Raw genomic sequence first — 26,263 nt, 5'->3', positions numbered from 1 at the left:
AGGATTTGAACCAAACCACTCGCCGCCTCCTTAAAGTCCATTAACTAAGCAACCAGAGGTTTGCTGAGCTGTTATTTGAGGGTTATTTTGTTTCAGGTATGTACTGGATCGATCCTAACGGTGGAACAGTAAAGGACGCTATCTGGGTGTACTGCGAAAAAAACAAGAAGTCGTCATGTGTTTACCCCAAGTACTCACGGGTAATTGACAGCATTTTCTGTCTTTTCAAAACCCAGTACCAGCCGATAGTTTAAGTATATAGAGAATGAATGATAATCCGAGAATGTTCATAATTGTGTCGAAATTCAAACAACAATTGGCAAAACTGGAAGTTATATTTCGGTAAGAACTTTACCTTCAACAGACCAGAAAATACAAACAAGGCAGCTCTTAAATACAGTACGGTGCTAATAACAATGAAGAGACGAAACAAAAAGAAACAGTTATGAGAAAAGGCAAAGTTCTCTGCTGAATTTGAGTCCTTTGTGGAGGGTAGGTGTCATTCATTCTCTTTCTGTTTAAATTGGAAAGTATTTACTTTCTCGTATTTTGCATGCACAGAAATGCTTGATATTCTTTTTAATTTACAGCTGAAGAGCGTCAGAAAACATTAAAATGACAGCTAATAAACAGCTTTTTGGAAAACTGGAGACCAAAAAAGACATGAAGTCTTGCATTTCACCCCGAAGCAAGCCGCGTCTGTTTTACATAAATTTCACAAAGCTGAGCCTGTTATCACTAACGCCGTCACAATTCTCCCTTAAATACCTCCCTCTGGGTTAGCCGAACATTATCGCACTCGAGTTTAGAGTCGCTTTGTAATGTTACGCTTTGTCACTTGTTCCATTTTAGATCTCCGACCTTGCACTCAAAGGAGATTATCAGGACATAGAAGACAAGTGGCTGAGTGAAGCGTTCGAGAAAGGAAAGGAGGTGAGAAGACCCGCCATCATGGAATTGTAATTAGTTGCGACAACAGCACTGATAACAACTCTAGTTAACTGAAGTACACTTGAAAATGCCTGTTACCTGTTAACTATCCTCCTCGTGCCTTATGGCACATAGGGCTTTAACAGTGATCCTCCACTTTTCTCGTTCTGCGGCGATCGTTCTCGTTTTCTCTCATGAGCTCCACCCTTTTTCTTTCCGTCCCTTTTCTACTGTTCGTCTTCGTGTTTTCTCGGGTACTTGAAAATACAGCGCATCATATATTGCTCTTTAACTTATCTATCATTCTTGGCCTCTTTTTGATGCTTTCAACTCTTCTTTTACTTCGTATTTTTGAGTAGATTGTTAATGAAAGTTTGATAATTTCCCCAGTAAAGGGTTGTTTACACTAATGTAAAAGAGTGGGCAATATTTTGAATGAGCCTGGAGGTTTTCTGTTGTCCGTTTATCGTCTATCCTTACCTCTGTGCGTATCTGTGAAATGTGTAGGAAGCTTTCCGTGATTACTAACAGGTATTATCCTTTGATTTCTTCCCCAAGTATCTTAAAGCTTTACTAGAGGAGCTCAGTCACGGTATTTTGAGTAATTTTGGCCACCTACAAAATTACCTTTAAATTGAAGGAAACCTGAAAATAACAGTTAAATAAGATAGAAAAACACCAATGAGATAATGATAAACCATAAAGGAACGGGGATGGCTAAGGATGGAGAAGATTAACACGGATTGCAAACGACGAATATGAAAAATTAAGGCTGAACTTTTCAATAGGCGCAAAGCGTGACTGAGCTCCTTTAACTTTGCGTTCTACGGTCTACTCTGTCAGAGGAACTGATATATTTTCATTGTGTAAACTTGCTTTCACTTATGGTCGTCACTCTTTTAAGTATTTTGCATGCAAAACTTAGAACTCTTTACCTTAGAACAAACCGGTTTCAGACGCCTCGTGAAAACAGTGCCCTTTCAGGTCTCTGAGGCATGATTGCTGATGACTACACTAGGCCGTTTGAAAGTTGTTGTTGTTGTTGTTGTTTTTTTAATGTAGACAAACGTAATAGTTTATAGTAGTTCTTGTTGTTTTTGTATTTACAGTGTTTTTTTTTTGGTATTAACTTCTTAGCTACTCTGTAAATTCGGGGTAAAATAAAGTCATATACGTATGTATGATTGGACCTGTTACGTTTCTTTAGATTGAATACGATGCCCACTACACGCAGCTTAATTTCCTGAAGACGTTTAGCAATTTCGCCAATCAGAACATCACATACGCCTGCCGTAACTCCATGGCCTGGGAAGAAGGACAGCACTCCATCAAACTCAAGGGCTCCAACGAAATGGAATATCATGCCACCTCCAAGAACTCCCTCAGGCCTAAAGTCATCGCTAATGGCTGCATCGTAAGTAAAGCGCCATGACTGGTATTGTGTCTCTTCTGTCTCTCGCATTTTTGTACACCAGAAGCGCTGAAGTAGTTATTGAGCGGCGGTATTTAGAACCAGGCAGTGGTTTCTGTCGGAGGCACGGTGGCCTCTTGGTTAGTGCGCTCGACTCCGGATCGAGCGGTCCGGGTTCGAGCCCTGGTCAGGGACATTGCGCTGTGTTGTTGGGCAAGACACTTTACTCTCACAGTGCCTGTCTTCACCCAGGTGTGCAAATGGGTACCGGCGAACTTACTGCTGGGGGTAACCCTGCGATGGACCAGCATCCCATCTAGGGGGGAGGGGGGGAGTTGATTAAAAATTAGGAATACTTCTTGTCGCTTCATGCTACAGAAACCGGGATAAACTCCGGCCTGATGAGCCACTTGGCTCGTATGCAGACTGTTTTTTAGTGGTCTCTCGATAGCTGATAAGCAATGAATAAATTTTCGTCATTGATTTTCCCGCTCTGATCAGACGTTTTCTGTCCATTGATTCCCGAGCGGATTTTCTATTATACCAAACTCGAGAGGTTGTTCGACCCTTGTGAGTTTCTGATACCCATTTTAAACTACTACCCCGTACTCAACAGCAGATATAGAGCCGTCGTGTGGTAAATCATATTCTCAAACTCATTTTTAATATCAAGTTTAAACAAAGGAAATCTTGACCGTGACGATGTTTGGATACCTGATCTAAATTAGCACAGACTTTTACGATCTTGTCTCTCCGTTTTCTCCTTAATTTTAGTTTCGATTGAGAAGATATGTCAAACACGGTCTTTCGTGCTTGATATATTACTGAACATTTCTCTTCTTACCTTAATTATTTCATTTTTACTACTATAACAGAACAGCGACAGTTCGAATAAATGGGAAAAGACAGTTCTAGAGATCGACACAAGAGAGAAGAGCCGACTACCGATCGTGGATATTTCTGCTTATGACATCGGTGGAAAAGACCAGGACTTTAAGATTGAAATTGGACCCGCCTGCTTCCATTACCTGTAGGGTTCCCACCCCACCCCCGGTCCGGCATAGTATTGCATTGTCACTTGTATATTGTGTTTTAATATTAAGTCGTGTGTTGACAATGGCAGTCGACTGGAACTTAAGGGTTTTACTTTAGATAGACTAACTACATCAGGCCTACTATGGCACCACCTTTTGACCAATTACAATTTTTCCTTCAAGGTTAATAAAAGTTTGTCCATTTTAGTTGTTGTTTGGCGTTTATTGAGTTTGTTTGCTATGCCATTTTCGTTATTTTGCTATATATTTCTGTGTTGTTAGGATTGAATGTACTTCTTTATAAATGAAGATATAATAGAAGTTACAATAAAGTAGGAGTTGTTTTCGCCAAAAAAGACAGTTACCTGATGTGATCATGTTTTAGTCGTTAGGAGAAATGTTAAATTAAGACAAATCGTCGAATTAACTTCAAGCTATGAAAATAAAAATGTGTAATGACTAGACAATAAAACAAATTGATGACCATACAAGTGAACCTTGATCTCGTTTGCACCCAAAAACCAGTACTTCTCTGCATACTTTCATATTTCGCTGAGCGTTGGGTCTCATTCCAGCCCTCTCACACAGTTTGGTTAGTGCGTTATTTTACAATTGGTAGTGTGGCAGCTTGTAATTCAATTTGTCGTCATTGCAGCAGCTGTTATTGTTTTGGGGCTAGAGGGCATTGTTTCTGTTGTTGGTTCTATTGTGCCCTCAAAGGGCTTCAAGCCATTCAAGTGAGACTTTACGCATTTTATAATCAATCAAATCTTTTCGTCCGCACGCAATTGGTGTAAACGCGTCACGTGACAGAATACTGGGGAATATCCGAGTGATATTCCCATATTTTCAAAAGATCCCACGTGTTGCGAAAAATTCTTGAAGGATGATAAACACAAAAGCTTCCATTTAACTTTATACAAATATGCTCGGATATTTCAGTTTGTCCTTGGAACATTACCCAGGGTTCGTACGGGTCATGGAAAGCCTGGAAAGTCAATTTTATAACTTCATTTTCAAACCCTGAGAAGTCCTGAAATTGACGTGTGGGTCATGGAAAAGCAATAAACGTTCTGAGAATGACCAGGCAGAGAAAATCAAAAGTTGAAAAAACAACAGACAAGTCAGAAAACCGGTTAATTCCAGTAACAAACACTAGCAAGCATTTTATGCGTCATGTAATGTGGGAAAATACCTTAACTAACAGATTGTTTTGACAATACTCGGAGAACAACTGTTTAACATAGGTCATGGAAAAGGTCATGGAAAGTCATGAAATTTCAAAAACCCACAAGAGTACGAACCTTGTTTTCTGTTTTTTGAAGCTCAGAGTACAGTATACCGCGAGCTTCGCTCTCGGAAAACTCTTCGCTTTTCAGAATAGATCATGTCAGCGGACAATTTCGCGCCAAATGGAGCCTATGGTTTATATTTTCTTTCTTGAAAGGGATTTAATAGGGAAAAACCTACTGCGATCAGTGAAAGGCAAGAAGAAGTTATGGTAAAGGGAGCTTTTGCTGCGTAATGGCCCACGTAGAAAGAATATTTTAAGTGTTGAAAGTCTGGGGTTAATCATAGTTGTTGAACGGAACTATTCACATATAGCATTGTGTCACCATTTAAAACAATTCCCGCGCCCTTCCCAGGCTAGTGGAGCTCGCGGACTGCCTGGGTCCGCTAAATATTGGCGTGTGTGCGTGTATGTGCGCAAGAACATATGCCAATGGACTACGTCAACGATGTGCAATATCAACAAATTTTCGTATTTTTCACAGAAAGAATCAAAAACACCATAAATCAATTGACCATGCCGAAATTAGTAAATATGCGAAGTTTCATAACAACCGCTCGAAAGGCAAGGAAATCTTGGACCCCAAATTGCCAATTTTTACAAAGAAATGTAAGCCAGGGGGCAAGCGCTTGCCTCTGGGTTATCTAAATACCTGCTATGCCTTCACAAACATCCTAGCTGTGGCCAGTGAATTTATTCCGCAAGTAAATTGTAACTGGGTAGATCAAAATTTTTATGAGAGTGGCTCTCGATCAAAACCCCTAATAGTTTCCTAACAAAGACTTTACTCAAGACCCTCCCAGTTTTCGGGAGAGGGCGGCAAAGGTGGGGTACCAATCAAGCAGCACGCTGAATTTTTCTATTAAATCACGCATCACGGAGAATTTTTTAAAAAAGAAGTAAGTACATCGCCAATTTTACTTTCTCGACCCTAAAAGCGTCGTTAAAAGAAGAACTCTGTCGATTAAACCACAAAAATGCATCGGCAAATATGTGACCTCTCGCGCGAAAACGTTCCTTACGGTATCCGTTCGAACGGCTGAATGCAAGGCAAGTGAATGAATAATTTGAACAACGATAATCAATTTACTTGTTCCAAGATATCTGAAGACTACTTGGTTCTACATGAGTCGATAACCACTGAATACAATGAGTAATTAGTCTAGAAACGATTTAATGAAATGCAAACTGTGAAGGTAAATGTGAGGGATTTATGAGATGTGGGCTGTGTAGGTATATGCGGGGGATTGATGAGATGTAGGCTGTCTAGGTATATTTAGGCAATTCATGAAATGTAGGATGTGTAGGTATATGTGGGAGATTAATGATATGCAGGCTGTGCAGGTATATGTAGGGGATTAATGTGAAGTGGGCTGTGTAGGTTTATGTAGGGGATTGATAAATGCAGGCTTTGAGGGGATATTGGGGGGATATTAAGGGGGGTGGTTGAGGAAGAAAACTTGATTATATATACAGGAGGTTTTGTTTTAAGAGAGATTAAGAGAGATGTGTATATTGCGGTGGAGTTAACTGGCCGCCCAACCATCCGGGTGGTGTCGCACTTATAAAACGAAAGAACAAAAGACTTGGCTGTGAGCCAATGAGAAAATACTGACGTCATAGCCAAACTGGACAAACGAGTTCCCGACACCGGCTGGATTTGATTATTCAAAATGGCGGACATACCTTAACTTAAGGCTATAATATGCTAATTTGCCAAACATTCTTTATATGCACGCTTATGTTCTGTAACGGCTTTGTAATTTATGCCATATATACAGTTATATATTAAAATACGGGTTCACCTCGTGTATCTTGAGTTACAGTAGCCAGATTAAGCCTTCACTGATGACGTTCGTTTAAGGTTCTCTCTGCCATCTAATATTACACGTTGCAGCGAAAGGGTAGTTCAATTCTTCGACAACGTCTACCGTCTACGAATGCCTACCAGCGAAAGCAACTGGCGGTGCCTCGCCGCCTGAAGCATCACAATTTTCAATGTTATTCCACCAGATATCATTGCCTAAGCAACATTTAGATTTGAGGTCAATTAAGTGGCGAGATCCCCGAGAACTGGAAGCTATGGAAAGAGAAATACTGTAATAATTACATGTTCAAGGACGTTATTGATGACGATGGCCTTTAAGTGTTCAAAGCCTTAAGCTATACTGAAGAAGAAGATGCAAACGATTGCCGTGTATTAATGGGGAAGATGAAAAGGTATTGCATCGGCGAAGTAATGTAAACGAAATTGTTTCAGCAGGAGGGAAAAACTTCCTACCGAAACGCTCGACAACTTAATCGCTGAATTAAAAGGAACCTTGGCAAAGAGCCACAATTTATGTGATTTTTTACAGTTTTTACACAATACTCTTCTGCGTTCGACTGATCTTGGGACCACTTAGGATGACAGACCTCACGTTAAACAAGTGTATCAACCTTCCAGCATCCGAGAAGCAAATATAGGGATCTTAACAATGACGACGGCGACGCCGAGGACAACGCCTAGTAAAATTGAATTTGTCCAGGATGCCTATGGCTCTAAAACCTCCTTCAGCCTAAATATGTAATGACAGCGTTCAATTGTAAATGGAAGTACGAAAAATTAGCAGTTCGACTCATCGTTCGCGTTCGCGGTCATTTTTGCGTTGTTAGGGAGCTTAAGCACCGACAACGATAGCCTGCGTAGCGGTCTTTTCCATTTCCTCTAAGCGGGAGAAAGCGAGAGCCAAGGGGAAGTCGCGCGAACGCATGGGGCGAGAGCAAAAAGTTAGGAACAGGGGGGAAGGGGTAGGGTGCCCCTCCCCCCTGCCAATCGATGGTCCCCAGTCTAAGTCATAATGGCCTTGTCACATCCGTTGTTTTTCTCGACTTAGTTAAAGCTTTTGACACCATTGATCATAATATTAATTATTCCAATAATTTCCCCCCGAAAATAAAAGTGGTGACCCGTACGGGAGACTGGGAGAGATTCGGTCTATATCCATAGCGGCAGGTTTCTTTCACAGGTCACAGGTCACAGGTCACAGTTCACAATCAAAAAGCACTCAGTAAAACTCGCGATGTAAATTTTACCCGAGATTTCCAAGAGGTTTATCGATGTTTCCATGCAACAAACCCTAACTCAAGACCGTATCAATCATATATGTACTGTAAATTAGGTTCAATTTTTTGCTTGTTTGTTTGTTGTTGTTGTTCTTCTTTTTAAACGCCTGTTTTTACATAATCTCCAGAATGGCTGTAATTTTTAATGTAAATGTTTAGTATTTAAAGTACAATTTTATGAATAGCTGTATTTTATATGTAAATGCTGATCGCCAGTTAATACCAGTGATCCAGCGATCACTGATTGGCCTTCCAGGTTAAATAAAGTCTTTTATTTTATTTATTTATTTATTTATTTGACTAAAAATGTTTTACTGTATAATTTTAATGACAAAAATTTCTAGGGGTGATATATGTACGAAATGGGTTGAAATGTAGCTTTCAGACATGTTATGTTACATATATTTTATCGTAATAAGATAATTCATTATGATAGCAAATTGAACTGTTGTATTTCTATCTTTTTTTGAAATCTTTACAACGAGTATGTACTAAAGAAACAAGAGGGTCCCCTATACCTCTTCTGAATACAATTTCACGCATAAGTAATTAGCCTTTTCACGCATCACAAAAAATTCGGAAAAAGCTTCACGTTCACAGAAAAAAAGAAGCAATCACTTTTCACGTAAAAATGCAAAGGCTAAATGATGTGTTACATAAAAATACAAATTCTATCCACCTTTGGCAAAAGATACAGAACCCTCCATTTTGATGCATCAAAATGCCGTGTGTGACACATCGTGACAGACTAGATTCTAGGCCCCCCTGGTTCACTGTAAACATCAGTGTAAGCCTCTTTCGTTTTCATATTGTACTGAAAGGCTACAAACAATTTATATTTTCAACAGAAATAACTCTCAGTGGCTTTCTTTGGATCAATTTTTTTTCAGTGCTACAGCTGATTTCCCCTATGCGTTTTTTTTTTTCAGAAAAGAGCTGTTATAGTTACACTTGGGATGCACTTGTATGCATCTGTTTTATGACATTTTGGCATATTTTTTGGTGACCTGTAACCTGTGACCTGTGACCTGTGAAAGAAACCTGCCGTATCCATGAGGCTCCTGGATAATCTGGGAGAGGTTTCACCGTCTGTGAACGGTGACATTAATAAGTGAAGGGGCTCCCGACAAGCGCGAAAAAAATAAAATAGGGCGAGCCTGAGCCTGGCGGGGCGGGATTTTTCTCTCTACAGACCACTTTCGGCTATCTCTGCCCCCTGTTTTTTCCTTCCCCTATAACACAATCGGGAGCCTGTTCACAAGCTAAGTTGGCAGAGGTTTTGCATACGAATCGAAAAGACGTCTACGCCACCTTTACCATGCCACCCCCTCGGGATAGTACATTCTGTTTCGCTTTACATGACAAGGAGACTAGAATAAAAATGGCGGGCTTCGATCAAGCGACAACATGAGCGACGATGTAAACATGGTAAATAAGCTTAATTATGGCTGACAAAGATAACGATTGGACTATACCAAGCAGTGATGGCGAAGAAGATAGTTCTGAGGCCTCGCAAAGTCAGGGGGAAGGAAAATGGGAAATTCCTTTAAAGGTTTTGCTACTTTACAGCGAAATCGAGAAAAACGGCTTTATAGAACTAAAAGTGAAAGAGTGTAGAAGCGGTGAAACGGTAAAAAAGCAAGAAATTCCAAAAGAGAGCGATGCAACCAAGGAAAACGCTAGTTCAGAAACTACTGGAAGTGATGAAACCGTGCCTCAAAACCTAGACAAGGAAAAGTGAGTTCAATATGCCTAAAACTTGAGTAAAATATTTTGTGGTGAGTGCAAAACGCAGACTGCGGACTGGAGACTGCAGAACCGGGGGCAAAATGCAGACTGAAGGTAAAATGCAGACTGCAGACCAGGGGTAAAATGGAGACTGCAGACTCTTTCCATTATCGAGTGCTGACTGTAAACAAGGTTATTCAGGCCAATTGCAGTGAAAGTCTGCACTCCGCTTAGCCTGAATGTTACTCCAGTTAGCCTGAATATCACTCAGGTTAGATTGAATATCACTCTCAAAGTTAGCCTGAATATCACTTCGGTTAGCCTGTTATGATGAGCTCTCGATGATAGAGTGGTAACACAATTCAGTTAAAAATTCTACAATCTGCAGTCTTCATTTAACCCATAGTCTTAATTTTATCCTCAGTCTGCAGTCTTTGTTTTAAACTGACCAAAACATTTGTTGCAGTTGAGTGTAGAAACTTTAACAAGTACTTTTATCAGATCTTGAAGTTGATGGGCATAAAATTATTACAAACATGAAATTCTGATAGTGAGCACTCATGACTGAGAGTCATGTATTTGCAGAGGTGAGATACAAAGAATATCCTCTTACAGGGAGGACATTGTGTTTACAACCAGAACAATCGAACCTCACTTGATGTTTTAAATGGTTTGATGCAAATTTTAGTTTTCCTGACTTACATGTACATGTAGTGCGATCAGGTTGAAGAGAAAACGATTTGCTTATTGGTCATTAAGTACAAGCTCCACAGTAATTGACTTACGGCCAGCTTAGGGTCCGTCCATGTTATAGAAAAACTGGGATCTCAGACTTGAAAATGTTGCGTAAGGCTGCACACCAAATGATTGATTCAAAGACCTCAGTCGCAGTTTTTCACTCTATGGACCTCCCAGCATATGTTGTTTACTCTACCGCGAAAAGAGAGAAATCACATCAAATCCTCACTAGTGAGAATACGTGTATGGAAAATATGCTGCTCAGGGCCTAGATTTAGTTTCGTGGTGTAAATGTATTTTCCAGTAAAACACTTATCTCTAGACAATGATTTGTATTAGGTACTATTACCAACATAAATTTGAGAGCTAACCTAAGAAGGCTAACCTGACCATTATTCAGACTAACTTGAAGTGTTCCGTATAAGAGAGGGGTCTCAGGTCAAAAACTCAACAAGATTGGTCATCTGACCAGACAACTTGAGAAAACTAGTGAAGATTTAGCAATGGTTATCTCTACTGACCCGTTGGAATTCTCTTTTTGCACCTTGCCATAAAAATTTATCTGGAACCTTATAAAAAAAACTGGAGGGCTTTATTCAGGCTAACCAGAATCCCCTACGCTGCAGTCGGCAGGTTGTCACAGACTGCACAGTATCACCCAAGTACTCAAGATAGCCTGCTAAGGTTAGCACTTGGCAGTGGTAATGATACCATGATTAAAAAATTCTGCAAATGGCATACACCTCCATGCAGCCCTTCCACTCAGTTAGAAATCTTAACATAAAAATTATTTTATATCTGCACTTGTGTACATTTCTTTTATAGGACACTTGAACCATCAGCTTTTGATTACACAGAGGAATCCATTGATGAAACTTCACATATTACAAGAAAAATTCCTAAGACTGGTAGGGTAAAATATTATCTTATCACATAAATTATAAAATCATGTGTCTGTCCGCTTATTGACAATGAAAATTAGTCAATGAGTGTGCGAGAAGTTTTGCAGTTATCGTAAAAATATCGATTGCAGATGTACAGTCTTGTAGTTTGTGAGTCCATAACTTCTTCAGTATCAGAAATGACATACAGCTGTGCCTGGTTCAATTCATTTACTCCTCCACAGAGGCTTCCTAACAGGCTTTAAGCCAGGATTTGAAAAGTGGGCATCCAAAATGTGTTATAGGGCCTGCTCAAATGAGCAATTTATAAGGCAACATATGGAAAATAAAACAGTTTTCTTTAAAAGTGTGGTCCACAGGATGCCTGGACACCTATCTGGCTAAAAGCCTGTTCCCAAGATAAGGGGAGGTGAAAAGGGGACTAGGAGAGCACGTGGGGAATGAGCAATGGGAAGAGTGAAAAAGTGTGAGCCAGGACCTCTCTTCTCTCTTTTCCTTTCCCAGCATTAACAGTGGTGAAGGGTCCTTCAAAACCTATGGGTCTCACAAAATTTTCATCAAATTTCATGGGTCTCACAGTCTGGATTTTGTCACAAAGCTGTCTTGCAGTCGCAATCATTTGCAAGGCTGAGAAAGTCTCTAAGTACCGATTTTTTTTTATGAGTGATGTCTGAACATCATAAAACCAGAATCTCTTGAGCTCACATTTAAAACACCTTTAAGTCTCAGTCTCACAATTGAAGAAATAAAAATGTCTCAGGCTCGCAAAGAAAAATGCTAGTTTCACATTCTCACAAAGTCTTGCATTTATCACCCACCACCCCCTTGTGAGGAGGTGTGGTGGCCTCATGTTTAGTTCGCTGGACTCCATATCAAGCAGTCTGGGTTTGAGCCCTGGCTGGGGACATTGTGTTGTGTTCTTGGGCAAGACACTTCACTCTCACAATGCCTCTCTCCACTCAGGTGTACAAATAAATGGGTACCAGCGAACTTAATGCTGGGGGTAACCCTGCGATAGACGAACCTCCCATCCAGGGGGGAGTAGAGATATTCCTAGTCACTCCATACTAGAGACATTGGGATAACCTCTGGCTTGATGGGCCCCTTTGCTTATATGTTGACGTTACCTACCCCTAGCATTCCCTGTGCCCTTCCTTTTTCTCTCTTCCCAGCCTCTGAACTGCCAGCCGACACAGTCAAGGCAGTACAAAAGAGATCTCTGCAGAGGAGAGAGACACTGAACCATAGCTTTGCACCTTGCAAAATGACAAAACTGGTGATGATAATACTCACCCTTGGGCCATCTGTTTTACTGCAGGAAACTCAATTCTATTTATTTGTCAAGTGGAAACAAACAGCACACTATGATAGACTTAGTTTAATAGAATAATATCTTTAATTTGCAGAACGGTTACAAAGAAAAAGAGTAGGGACATTAGAGAATGTTATTTCTGACTTGAAAAGGTTCAGAGACATGGATAACAAAGAATCTGTAGATCCTGAGAACAAAACGACCACTAAACCAGTGGAAGTTGATGCTGCAACAAAAGAGGAATCAACAGCACTATAAAATGACCAGAGAACTAGCGATTAAAACAATGTAAATGATTAATAATTACACTGCCATGGGGCTGGGTTGTTGAAAGCCTGAGTAAACTAACCCAGGATTAGCAAGAATTTTTGATTTCAGTTTTGCAACTTTTCGGTTTATATTGTTTGTCCTTCAGTTTTGAGTTTGAATAATCTCAAACAACACAAAACGCAGTGAAACATATTTTTATACAAGAAATATTAACACTTTGGTCAACTTTTAATCCTGGGTTAGCATTAACCGGCTTTTGAATAGCCTGGCCCTGTTTGATAATTGAGCGAGAAGTGAAAAAAGTACATAAAACTAGGACTGAGGTGTGCTGGAAAGTATTCTCTCCTTGAATTTTTTCACGTCTTTTTATCATCTTAAAGTAGTGTTAAGTAAATCTTATTGTAAGTTCATCAGTTGCAGCCTGAGTGGGAAAGCCAAGATGTTTGGCGTAAGTGTTCTATAATTATTTGAACAAGGCAGAGACAAATTGGCAACCACTCACAAAATACTTGGTTGAGTAGTTATATGTGTCATTATTTTAAGTATTGCTTTATCATAAGTTTTTAGTAGACTCTCTAAGGTATTGCAGTCCAAGTCCAAAAACCTTAATGTTCGGTATATTTAAGGAGGCTGGCAACAGTTTCCAGCACTTTTCTAACAGCTATACTTTGAAGGATGAATACTATCACTGTTTAACAAGTGATGCTACAATAATGGTACCATACAAATTCCCAGTAATGCTTTTTATATAACAGATTAAATTTTTGAAAATTTATGGTGGCTCTGAAGTCTCTTCACAGAATTATTTTAAAACGTGCAAAAAGTTGCATCTTATCATGCTGATTACAATTCGATAATAAAAAAATGGGGGTCACTGAGCTTGTTTTTGAGTTATAAGTACCTAATTAAAGCTAAAACTTAGGGTATTTTTAGCAGGTCATATTGTTACCATGGTAACCTATTGTGCCACAAAGTTGACAGCAACATGTTCACCACTAATTGGGCAGTTTTTTGATACCATGATTTTGGCATCAACCGATATAGAGTGGTTATAATGACCCCTCAAAGTCTGTGCCTTGGAAAGTACTGGAAATTGTTTCAAGCCAAAATCAAGAATAATTTTGCCTGTCACAAGCAACATGTGCACACTCTTGTTTTATCACTGATTGGCATAAATCTACTAGCGTTCTATCATGAATGCTGTTCTCTGATTGGCTACGCTACTATCTATTCTGTTGTAGATAGTGAGTAGCATAGCAGTGTGCAGTTGTGAACAAAATGATGGCTGCTTCTTTGCATTAATTTTTTAAGGTGTCTGTGAAGAGGATTTAGATAAAGTTTCAAACAACTAGAAGATTTATACTAAGACAATTAGATTATTCGCTCTGGATTTCTATGCGTGATAGTTGACTCAGGCTTGCAGTGCCCTCAGCAACTATCACACAATAGAAATCTCAATTCCAAGATCTAATTGTTTAATATAAAATGAAGAGAAGTGAAATTATTTCTTGTGCTAGGCCCCTGGCCAGCTCCTTCTCCCATTGAATTGTCTCTCTTGTGGCTTCTTGACTCATACTGCAACACGTGAGAGCCTGTGAGGGTCACAGGCTAGAATTTTTTTTTAAGCATTTTTGTTCATTTAGATTTGCACTGATTTGATAAAGTGTTAACATTGTTAAAATTTGTTATATCAGTAATCCATGATAAGATGTAAACAGGTAGTAACAATTATGTTCCAGAACAAACTATGTAATAGGTATAATTATTATTCTAATTAGTAATTTATAGTAATTGGACCAAGTGGAGTCCAATTTAGGGAGTAATCTTGCTTGTAATTTCAAAATCGGTTGACCGCAAAACGCAAGGCCAATTAGAAATTACCAGCATGGTTACTCCCCGAATTGCACAAGAGTTTTGTTATAGATATGTTTAGTACAGATAATTGTATGGATGCGAGTGCGATTAAGGATTTACACTACGAGTGTTATTTGAAAATTCTCTCAAAATTGCACAAGCCTTTGGGAGAATGCAATTTGAAAGAATTTCCAAATATCGCAAGTAGTGTAAATCCTTAATTGCTCAAGCTTTCATATGATTACTCATTTATTTTATAACTCACTGAGAAAATTGCAAACATGTGAAAGTTAATTTGCACTGGAGTGGAAATTAAGAATTAACCATAAATTGGTCTGTTCTCATCCAGTCACAATGAAGTAATTTTCTCAGTCATATGATTACAGAATTTCAAATTCTAAAATACTGTATGTAAATTCCAGAACTTGAAATTAGTTAGCATATAATGCAATTAGCAGTTCCTAATGTATCTGGATCTATCTGTGTTAGCTTTTGTTTACGAATAAGAGTCTCCAATTCTGAGAACTTTAATATTATGAGCTGCAATAAAATTGCCAGTGTATGGAGACCAAATTGGAACAACAAATAGTCAATACAGTATTTCACTTGTTTATTATTAAAATATTCTCAAGGCAATGATATACACTTACTGAAGTCTTCCAAATTTGGTTTTACAAGTTATACATCGTTAACTAATCAAGCTATCAAAATTCCCTGACTGTCTTTGTGCCAGACTGACTTGATGGGTATTTGTAAAATGCACTTTGTCAAGAGTGTTACAAACAGTTATCAATAATATATTACTCAATTTAAACTTGACATTACCGTTGCATTAAATAAATAATTTGTTTCATTTATAACTCAAATCAACTATGGTACTTTTTTTAAGTTGCCAAAACTGTACTTGAAGCACTAAGTCTTAACAAATAAGTTTAAAAAAAGAGATGAAAATTGATTGGCACAGCTATTTTTGTGGCTCAGTCAACCTAAACCTTACAAAATTGAACAATTTCTACAAAAAAATTACCTGTCAAATTAACCTCCCCCTTCCCTCGCACGCACAGTCAAACCTCAACTAACGGATACTAGCCACATACAAAACTACGCTTTAATCCTTTCATAAGTGGACACCTCACCCAAGCATACACTTATTCTAGTCAGTCCTAAGTGTGTAGCCTGTTTATGGAGCTTTGATTATATATTGTCAAAGCTGCAACATCAGCTCTAAATTCTTTTAACTTCTTCCCAGGGCTACATTTCCTATCATTTTTTGAAGAGAACTTTGTTTTTCATCAAGATTATCTTCTGAACTGATCAGGATTGCATTTCTCATGCTATGCCCCCTTGAATTTGTTATAAGAAGTAAGAAGTAGTTAGAACTGATCACTTCTAAGGCACCATAAAGTTCCAAATCTGGGAGATAAAAGTGAACAGTTTACTAAATGATAGATCTTTTGCAGTTAATTGTGAAATTGAGCAAAATCCAACATGCCACATGACAAACGAATACAACATATCCTAAAACAAAGTGAATTGAACCAATGTTTAATAGACCATTTTCATATTCTCGGTACTGGACTGGAGTCAGCTTGCAAAGGAGGCTCATGCGGGGGAATATGATTAACATGAGATTAATACCATTTGCATCTGCGAAGACTCCCCGCATTAGCCTCGGTTGCAAGTTAGTTCCAGTCCAATACCGCAAACAAGAAAATGGTCTACTGGAGGACCAAATCAGCAAGGAACAAGAGTTGACAAACATTGACCACAAAACTGGTCTTCAACTTCCACTGACCATATTCAGTTACTCTCATCCTTGATTGATCTACAGTAAAAGGAACAACGCCCCTCACCCATCCTGACTACTTAAACTAATACCATACTAGTAAAAGAAAACACGTACAGGTATATATATTTCAGAGCTCCAGCAACACCTCCGTAATATATCAATCACCACATTAACGATATCAATGGGGAACCAAAATTGCTCCAAGTATTTGAAAATATAATCCTAATTTCAGTCTGACAAATCTGTTGAACTTCAAGGTCTTGACTTATCTGGGAAAGCACCAGTTGTATAGTTTACCTTTTAATTTGGTTTCCATGGTAACCATTGCAAAAGCAACATATATTAGCTTAGGAACATTCTACCAAATAACATTTGAAATGTAATTTTGCAGAAACAAGGGATGCAAGTAGAAAGATTTAATGCTTGAAAATATAAATTTTTCGTCCTGTTATTAATTTTCATCTCTCTATGATATTCTAAAGCTACTCTAATTTTAAATCATTTAAGATTATTCACAGCTTACATTAACATTATTAATTAAAAAGTCGCCTTCAGGTAAAAAAAAATATATATTTCTTGTCATTCCCAAGTGAAGGTTAGTGTAGATGTACTCATGAATAGGTCACTTCCTGAGTCCACTATGTGCACATTGTGAATTTGACATGTCCATTTGCACCAACTCTGAATGTTGACACTAACAAATGGAAGTGAAGTTATTAATTAAAAATGCATGTGACAACTTTCCATCAACTGGTTGTATTGGCAAGTCTAACATTAATTTACAAGGATAACATTACTTTATTACCATTCAGGTCAGATGGGATATCAATATAAAATAACGAAGGAAATTCTTACAAATGCATCAAACTGTAGTCTAACTGATCTTCACAATAAATTATATCCTACTGATTAGGAAAAACTGAAACTGCAATTGCGTTTGATACACATTAACACACTATGCATGTATGGAACTATAGACTGAAGTGGTTTCCTCTTTGACTTCATCCGTGAGTCGCATTTAAAAATCACAGTGGTCAATCTAAAAGGTCAATTCCATCACAGGGTACTCCCCCCAGTCTGTGTCCTCAGGCTGCTGTTAGCAATTTGTTACAACCTTGTGTACCCCTTCACAAAGTCATACCCTGGAGTAAAAGTAACTGCCTGTCAAGACCTTTCAATCCAGAGGCTGGTACAGTAGACCATTGGGTCATTACATCACCTCAATTAACAACAACTAATGAGCAAGTCCTTACATGTAGCTATTTTGTCTTGAAATAATAAACAGCCACACATGTTAATTATACTCTGCTTAAAACATATCGCTGAAAACAAACCCATAAAAATCCTTGCAAATTCCAAATTGCAAACAAAATTTACCTGCTTAGTTTTCTTTCAGCTGTGTTTCACTGTTCTAATGGAGGACTAAATCACTTGTAAAACCCTTGAAAACAAGAAAAACATGTTACAAAGATTGTCAATAGGCATAAGTAGTTTTACAATCTGGCTCTCCTTTGTAAATAATTTTTACAGAAAGAGTAGTAGTACAAACACAAACTGAAATCAGAAGACCACTTCAGTGGTTTCCCTGGGCTCTAAAACAAGTCAAACTGGGCTAAGTGTTACATCTAATTTGATGGTTTGAAAGTAAAGAACTAGCAATACAATATTTTTCCACTGTAGTATTTTTCAGCCATGGAAAAATGCAAGCTTGCAAGAGTTGAAATGTGCAAATTAAACCATTGGAAAAGGGATTTATTCATGACAACTGCTATATTTCCTTGTATTTAAGCACCTTTTTTGCCTACATGTATTTCTTTACCAATTCAATTATTCTTCATTTGGTAGAGTTTCCATCCTGTATGCATACATGCACAATTTGCATTTGTTCTGTTCTAAAAAATTAGTTAATTAATGTTCAAACCAGTGTGATATAATGTACAGAGCCAACCCACACATGACCGCTCTCATGTGCCTTTGATAGCTCAGTTGGGAGAGCATTGCACCGGTATTGCAAAGGTTGTGGCTTTGAATCCCGTTCAAAGACTGAAAATTTTTTCAGGTCTTTTTTGCAGAAGTGTTAGGCTGCATTTGCATCTATCATCATGTCTACAAATAAATAATGTATAATGCTTGTGCAGGGGTTTCATTGAGAGCTGGGCGCTGGGCCAACTGACCAGCTGTGAGGCCAATTTTGCCTGCCTGGTTTAACCATGTGAAGGAATGTTTTTCTTATAACATGAATCAGCTCAAAAAGTTTTACCTGTCTGTGAAAACTAATTGCCTTCCTGTTAAAAATGTTAATGAGACCCAAAGTTGTGTAGTATTCTATTTAATCTTGATGCTAAGTACACAAGCTACAAATGCCTACATAAGAAACAAACCTGGATATTTTGATTGATCTCTTTACCACTGTCTAAAAAGGGATCCTTAGAGGCGAGTGGATCAAACACATGATCAGAAAACGGATTTGTACCATTAATACCACTAGAGAATGGGTTTTTACTGAATGCTGCACTGCCACCCAGCTGTAACAGATCTGATGCAAAGAAAGAAAGGACATGCTAGTTAAGTTATGCCACTTTGCAGTTTTGGTTGAAGCTTCAAAACGTTTTGCAGAAAGTCTGTTGGAAGATCATTGGGGCTCTGAAACAGGTTCACTTAAGAGATACAAACTACATTCTGTACATCACAGGGCTTCTGCTGCATTTTCAGTCAAATTAGTAGTCAGAGAAATTGTGTCTTAATTTTCAAAGTCATGCCCCTCTATACACAATTTTAACACTTACTTGATAACATGTACCTCCAAATGAACTATTTTCTTACCATCAGAAGGGGCTGTTGGAGAGGTTGTTGGTGGTGGTGGTGATGGTGGTGATGGTGTTGTTGGTGGTGATGTCATTCCTGTAACATTTCCAGAGTTACTTTTCATGCGATTGGCTGCTTTTACGCTTTCTTTTGTTGGTGGAGGAGGGAGTAATCCCAACCCTTTGGCAGTTGGTCTGGGTGCTGGTTCAACCACAGGTTGTGGTGAAAACTCATTGAAGTCTGGTGACATAGGAGCAGCTGTTTGAGGCTGTGGTGGACTCTCAGCAAAAGGATCAAAGATCATATCTTGACCGGCCATCTCTTGAGGGAAAACCTCTGGCATATGAGAAGCGGTCTCTTGAGGGAGGACCTCTTGTGGCAGAGGGCCTGGCATTGTAGTGATGCTACCAAAGCTACCCAAGAGATCAAACTCATCTATATCTGATTGGCTTCTGCTACCCTAAAAAGAAGTGAGAAATTTGATAACATAAAAAAAATGTAAAAGATTTCAAACTTCATTTTTCCTTGTTCCAAGAGAAGATCTGTGTAGAAAACTAAAAGCCATTAAAAATTACAAATTAATTTTCCTTACTAAGTGAATACAGTGAAATCTCAATTTTTCAAACACTCAATTTTTTGATCCTCCAGATAACTCAAACCAAATGTTGTTCCCTCCCTTCAGCTCACACTGTAATTTTACCTCAATTCCTCAAACTGCCTGATTTTTCAAACCAATTTTTGTTTTCCCTGGGGAGCAGGGATGGCACAGTGGTGAGAGTGCTTGCTTTCCACCAATGCAGCCTGGGTTTGGTGCTGGCCTGGCACCATATGTGGGTTGAGTGTTTTGTTGGTTGTTGCCTTGCTCTGAGGGTTTTTCTCTGGTTTTCTCCCTCTACAATAACTACCTCTCCAAATTCCAATTCGACCAGGATAGAGAACCCACATGAAAACCAGCTAAGACTATAGCTTCCTCTCTAAATATATAATTGTAATTTTAAAGTTTACAAAAAAAAAAAAAAAAAGATTTTCCACTGTACATACATGTAACTTGTAAAATTGGTGGTGCATCAAGATAGTATTCTTTCTAGCACTGATGAGCATTTTTATTCTCATTACCTCTTAGCTTGACAATGTACAGATAATGTAAAGAGAAACAAGAAATTGATGGTTCTTAGTTTACCTCATTACTCCCATTACTGGATGGGGGTCCTTGTCTTGCAGCTATCTCAAGTTCAGCAATCTTTTGTTTCAATGCCTCCTTCTCTTCCTCTGCGGTTTTGATTTTTTCTTCCATCTCAGTTAGCTTTTTACCCGAATTTTGATTAACAGCTTTCTTCTCAAGAAAACGACGATAAGCAAGATCAAATGCCTGCCCTACAGTTAAAGTAAGTTCTTCTGCCTTCAATAAAACAACAGAAGAAAATTCAGTTACATTATATTAACCTTAACTTTATGCCTAGATTATTTTAAAATATTTTTCTTTTGCTTAAGAAACTTATATCTATATAAGGTGTTTTTTGTTGTAATAACTGTAAATAAAGCAATACAAATAAAAAATACACTGATAAAAAAGTGAGTGGACCTTAATTTCATGTTCGTGCGGTATAAATAAATGACACCCTGTCTTTTAAACAGACTCTGCAATTCCTAAATGTTAAGTCCTGTATTTGCCATAAAATCAGCCAGTATTATTTAAGCAGCACATCTATTTATTGAACTCCCATGGGTGTTCACTTAATACAAGTCATTATGTGAACAATGGCTGAAGTTATACTAGGGATGATTTATCTGTCTGTGACCAATTCACTACAGAAGACCAGTAATTCACCCGGCTGAGATGAATACATCATCCATTTGTAAATTCAGTTTATAGACATGGCTAGTTATGGTTTATGTAGCCAAATTTGTCTTTGTCTGATTTATCTGTCAGCATGTCTGCAAGATCCACTGAGATGAATTTGGCTTCCTAATTCATTCAAACCCCGGTTTTTTTACCTACACGCATCATCAGTTTCAGATGAATAAATCATCTCAGATGGATAAATCATCTCTTAATATAAATTTGGTATCAAATAATGTGTAGTTTCAGAAAATATCCATACCTTTCCCACAGAAGGGATTTTTTTTTGTAACACCTCCCCACCCCTCTGGAAATTCCAATTAAGCTTCATACATTTCTTTAAATTTTTTGGTCTTCCAGAAACCCCCACCCCCCAGGAAATTCCAATCCCTTCTGTGGGGGAGTATGGATATTTTCTGGAACTGCACAATTCATCTCTAGTATAAATTCAGCGAATATATAAAGGCGATTGTATGTTTGGGGCTGGCTCATGCCAGTTCATGCCAGCTCATGCCAGCTCATGCCAGTATGTATGTGCAGTCTCCTCACTCAAATCAGCTCCATGCACATGTACATGTGTGGTTTCCTTAAGGACTGCATCAGTGGGGCCATGTGTGTGTATTTTTATTTGATTAATTTGAAAGCCATGACCAGCATTATATCCAGCTAACCCAGTCACATTGATTTGAACAGAAATGTGTCCTCACCATTTTATCACATTCAAAAACATAGCAGCTATGATGTTGTGCTCCAGAATCCTTGGCAATGAAAGCAAACAGCTTCTTGTCACGCTTGTCATCAGCACAGTAGGATATACGATGTAAAGGATATGAATACAGCAGCTCCTAGCAACATGTTACATGTAAAGTCAAAAGGATGCAAATATATTGGATATGTCCAAACAGCTGTATCCTACATTGAAAAGTCAACTTCAATTTTCAATGATATTTCAAATTTGAGTGACTGACAAACAGACAGACAGACAGACAGGCAGGCAGATAGAGAAACAGACAGAAAGACAGACAGACAGACCTATATGCAGAAAAATAGACGGACAGACTAACTGCTAGATGGATGTATTTGCTGACTGACTGGATGACTGATTTTCAGTGATTGATAATTTCTACAAATCAAATCAAATCTGTTAAATCAGAAAAGCAAATGTACCTTCATTTTCGCATCTTCTACTTTTATGTTGTCAATGGAAATCTTAATTTCAACCTTCTTCAGTTTACTGCCTTTTACACCAGTCTCACTCTTTTTAATATGGTTAGCAAACTAAAAAGAGATTTATAGAATATAATTATCAACCGTGAATTATTAAAGCAATGAAATGATACTTGAGGAAGATATTTTACTATCTCTGAGTTCCTTTCTCCACCAAGGGCCCAGCAAAATAAGCACTGTTCACTTTTTAATCACACGCAAGTTATTAGGAATGATGCACTGGTCTGACAATTATACCATCTGCCGCGCACTAGTACTTATTCCCCCCCCCCCCCCCCCTCTCTGAGATCAATGAGATCTGACCAAACATTAACACTCTCTGATTGGCTAAGTTCTATTTAACAAGTTTGCTGATGACTATGGTAAGATGTGCTGTACTGTAAAATCATCAACATCCTTTTTCATTCATGGTTACTTTGGTCATAGGGTAAATAACAAATATGACAATAGCTTAACAATGGCTTCACATGCAATTGCCTGGAAGCAAAAACTTTATCACTCCACCAATTTTATAAGTTATCCCGAGAATGTTCAGATGATTGCTGCAAACAATGCTGATCAAGTCAGTTTGATCACCACCCCTAGCCTTTGATCATTTTGATGTGGTTATACATGTTCTGGTAAGACTGCCCACTCTCATGAAATACATCGATCAAAAATTACATGTACATCTGCAAAAAGGAAAGCATGATCAAGCTGATATGCAAGCATTTCTCGTCAAAGGTTAAGATTTTAAAAGGAAAGAATGAACTAAAACTTGAAATTTCCAGAGGGATTAGGGGAAAGGTTCAAAACCAAAAAAATACCCATGGTATGGGGAATGGATATGCTGCACACCACTTCACAGTTTAATTGTAGATCAAGAGGCACACTTGACTAATGATTATTACTGCTTTTGTTCACAAACAATGTTTTTTTTCTGTATGTTATTTATAACCTGCTTTTGTACCCGATGTTGCTTCTTTGTAGGTTTTACAGGTCAGTTCTTTGAAGCCACCAGTCTGTTTACTGTACATGTTCATACACACTGCAGCATGCTCCAAAACAACACGAGCAGGTACAATTTACCAGAGACTTAGGGTTCTGATTTGAAGAACACAGAAATATTAAAAGCTGATCGAAGCTCATGCAAGTCAAAAAGACATATTTGCTTTTTTTTTGAGAATAACTGTATAATGTGTATAAGCCTTAATACATGTAATTCTTTACCTTGACTTTCTTTATGGCTTCTCTAACGATTTCTGTTCCTTTTGCTTGTGCTACATCTGTAAGACCTAGAAACTATTGACAGAGAACAAAAACAAAATAATGCAAATTGCTCTTCCTGCCAGACATGAAATCATAACTAACCGTATGCTAATAATGCCTTCTTTTCAAAGAGAGTTTCTGATGCATAAAATTTTGTTACTTTAGAACTTATTAAGCAGCTACAATGTGTTTCTAGGACTAACTTGTGTTTTTGGAGCGATTTGTTGAAAATAAAGAAATATGACATGGTTGAATGAAAACCAATGTACACAATGGCTGCAATAATAAGCGAATGTCATTAACACATCGAGCAAAATACCATTTTATTTTCCCTTTGATATCGTAAAATTGTAAACGAATGATTCAAAACCAAAACTTTTCGTGGCCTTTACTCTTTCAAGCGGCGTATATCGCGAAAGGGATATACATCTTTTTACAGGGATAAATTTCCCAATTCATTTCGGTGCTAAATTGTTCGTGCCTTTTCACGAGCCAGAGGAACAATCAAGCGCCCATCAGGGATATTGTTTTCGAAGAAGTTCAAGTATAAATTCAAAGAATAGAAAGATCTAAATCTATTGTCACGCAGTGCAGTGTTAATGTTTTAATATTCAAAATAAACCAGCTGTTCGACATCTGAGATGACAAGTTATATATCACAATGTTTAGAAGTCGATACCAGGTTTAGATCAGGTTTATTTTGACCCACAGGCGTGAGAATTAGGTGGGGGAGTGTTATTGGCCTGGGAGAAATACATGTCTGTACCGATAAAGAAGAACCGCGAAGCTATTTTATTTGAGGGCTTCAAATTATGTTTTTTACCAGAAAGAGTTCCTTTCACCACGGCAACTGACTAGTAGCAATTTTTACTACATTACGTTCTTAATGGAAATTTGACCTACTAAATAAATGAGCTTCAAGTCAGGGCTCCGATGACATCGTGCGGTTAACCCAAATGGCAGTTCGGTTTTAGCCTTAGTAGTAGCTGCACTAACTCCCCAGGTCGCCTGACTAGCGCTCCAGTAACCGGAAAATCACTCTCCTTGGCATAAATACAAAGTGCTGACTCGAGAATGGTTAGTTATTCAATAAGGCACCGCAATTCCTGTGTTTACTTGCCCGTGATCGATCGATCGATCGAAGCCTCGTGGTTCACAAGAGCGTAATAAATATTTTGAGCACCAACAGATTATTCGAGATAGCTATGTCAGATAGCTCGACGGTATTTAAGCTTACATGTAAATGCACGGAATTTCTTAGATTCACAGAGAAATATCTCTACAAAATAGCTTTGCTGAGTTAGATATTAAATTCTTAATCCTCGCGAAAAACAAACGTAATAACCGACTTTGGGTGATACATCGTTCGGTGATCGCACAGACCGTACCTTGACAGAGTAAACAACAGAACCCTGCTGTAAAGATTCAGCTCGATGAAGCCATGTCTTTCCACTTCCACTCGCTGATAAAGGAAATTAAATATTAGTCTAAGCGTCTGAGTGATGTTCAATGAAAGCTGCACACCACAAAATTGTGCGATAAGCCGAGAAGAAGGAACATCACACGAGCTCGACATACCTTGGAACTGGGGTTTGCCACCTTTCTTTGAGCCCCATTTTAAAACAGAAGTCATCCTAGTCTCTTTCGTTTAAGGGACCAAAAGTTCTCCTCAGACAAATATAAAAGGACCAAAAAACAGCAATTTGATATTCTGGACAAAACGACTTCTCACTTTAGCTTGTCAATCTCACAGTCAATATTATTTCTGCTTCTCTGCTCCAATCTGCCCCCTCACCGAGGACATCAGCGGTGGTACACAAAACAACAGTATGGGAGTGTAAGCGTCATCAGAGCGTTCCTATTTCCTCCCAGACACAGGAAGTCTGCAAGGTCAAACTGCTTCCTCCTTTTTTTCAATTTTCTGTTTACCTGAATTCCGAGAGTCTACAGGACCAGCGTGATCCTGTTTCAAATACCGAGTTTTACATTTCCTTCTTGACCAAATTCGCAGAGTACGTAGGCGTCTGCGTAGGATCAGGATGGTTCTCTTTTAGACTCTTTTTTAAACTGACTTTGATTTGCACAAGCTAAAGTAGGCTAGTTCTCACAACTTTGGATTCGACAGTCTCTTGGAATCCACTCAACCTAAGCTACAAACGTCCCAGCCCAGCTGCTAATTTTAAGAATTGGATGATGAGGGTAAAGAATAGCCCGTGGGCAGTTGGTGTATTAAACATGTTAAATATTTCCTTTGTGTAAAGAAATAAGTACGCAGACTATCTTTGCGTAGAGGGCTATTCGATAAAACTATTAAAATCCCCACGGAGCTGAACTGAGAATGCGATTGCATTGCCTCTTTCCGGGTAATGCGATTACACCGCCTACAGTTTCATTCGAGCATCAGCTCCTGAATTCTAAAGCTACCAGCGCCAACACAACTGAATTATTTTTTGGTTTCCCTTTCGATCGTGCTATAAATACACCTTATTCGATGGTTTAGCATATAATACGCGCCGGTATTTTGCGAGCTGCGTAGTATTTCCAGGCGAGGAGTAATACGAGCAATGAGGTGTCTGCGCGTAAGAATATTTCCATCATTGTGTCATGTTTCTAGTATTTCGACTTCTAGTTTTTAAAGCACATCCGGAGTCCGAATATCGTCCCGATCGCATAAAGCGCGTGTAAAATGAGTCTCAAATGATGAAAACAAAATATGACCCTACGGTGCAGAATGGTTCATATTTTGCGCTTCCTCTTGACCAAATATGGTAGAATGGCG

At 38.5% G+C, this 26,263-nt stretch overlaps 3 protein-coding genes across 3 annotated transcripts in view; 2 read left to right on the top strand and 1 right to left on the bottom strand.

Annotated features, from left to right (window-relative positions):
- The window catches only part of LOC145486913 (uncharacterized), a 59,298-nt gene extending 55,418 nt beyond the window's left edge, over positions 1 to 3,880 (top strand). The window contains exons 64-67 of the mRNA XM_081465623.1: positions 97 to 200; positions 853 to 933; positions 2,138 to 2,344; positions 3,217 to 3,880. Of these exons, the coding sequence (XP_081321749.1) occupies positions 97 to 200; positions 853 to 933; positions 2,138 to 2,344; positions 3,217 to 3,375 (551 nt within the window). The 3' untranslated portion in view covers positions 3,376 to 3,880. The remainder of the gene's footprint in view (positions 1 to 96; positions 201 to 852; positions 934 to 2,137; positions 2,345 to 3,216) is intronic.
- A 4,646-nt stretch (positions 3,881 to 8,526) lies between these two features.
- LOC145486552 (uncharacterized) lies at positions 8,527 to 15,062 on the top strand. Its single transcript, XM_081465238.1, has 3 exons — positions 8,527 to 9,508; positions 11,063 to 11,145; positions 12,546 to 15,062. The coding sequence occupies exons 1-3, from the start codon at positions 9,216 to 9,218 to the stop codon at positions 12,707 to 12,709; spliced, it is 540 nt and encodes a 179-aa protein (XP_081321364.1). The 5' UTR covers positions 8,527 to 9,215; the 3' UTR covers positions 12,710 to 15,062.
- A 106-nt stretch (positions 15,063 to 15,168) lies between these two features.
- On the bottom strand, positions 15,169 to 26,210 carry LOC145486551 (PTB domain-containing engulfment adapter protein 1-like). Its single transcript, XM_081465237.1, has 10 exons — positions 25,063 to 26,210; positions 24,873 to 24,946; positions 23,446 to 23,517; positions 22,177 to 22,287; positions 21,717 to 21,854; positions 20,350 to 20,568; positions 19,188 to 19,629; positions 18,746 to 18,900; positions 17,742 to 17,805; positions 15,169 to 17,058 (listed from the first exon to the last, which is right to left on the bottom strand). The coding sequence occupies exons 1-9, from the start codon at positions 25,115 to 25,117 to the stop codon at positions 17,776 to 17,778; spliced, it is 1,296 nt and encodes a 431-aa protein (XP_081321363.1). The 5' UTR covers positions 25,118 to 26,210; the 3' UTR covers positions 15,169 to 17,058; positions 17,742 to 17,775.
- Positions 26,211 to 26,263: the final 53 nt, after the last annotated feature.

Source organism: Orbicella franksi, chromosome 5 (genome assembly GCF_964199315.1).
Source record: "Orbicella franksi chromosome 5, jaOrbFran1.1, whole genome shotgun sequence".
Taxonomy (NCBI): Eukaryota; Metazoa; Cnidaria; class Anthozoa; order Scleractinia; family Merulinidae; genus Orbicella; species Orbicella franksi.
Note: the sequence above shows the minus strand (reverse complement) of the source record. Positions and strands in the feature narration are given on the sequence as shown.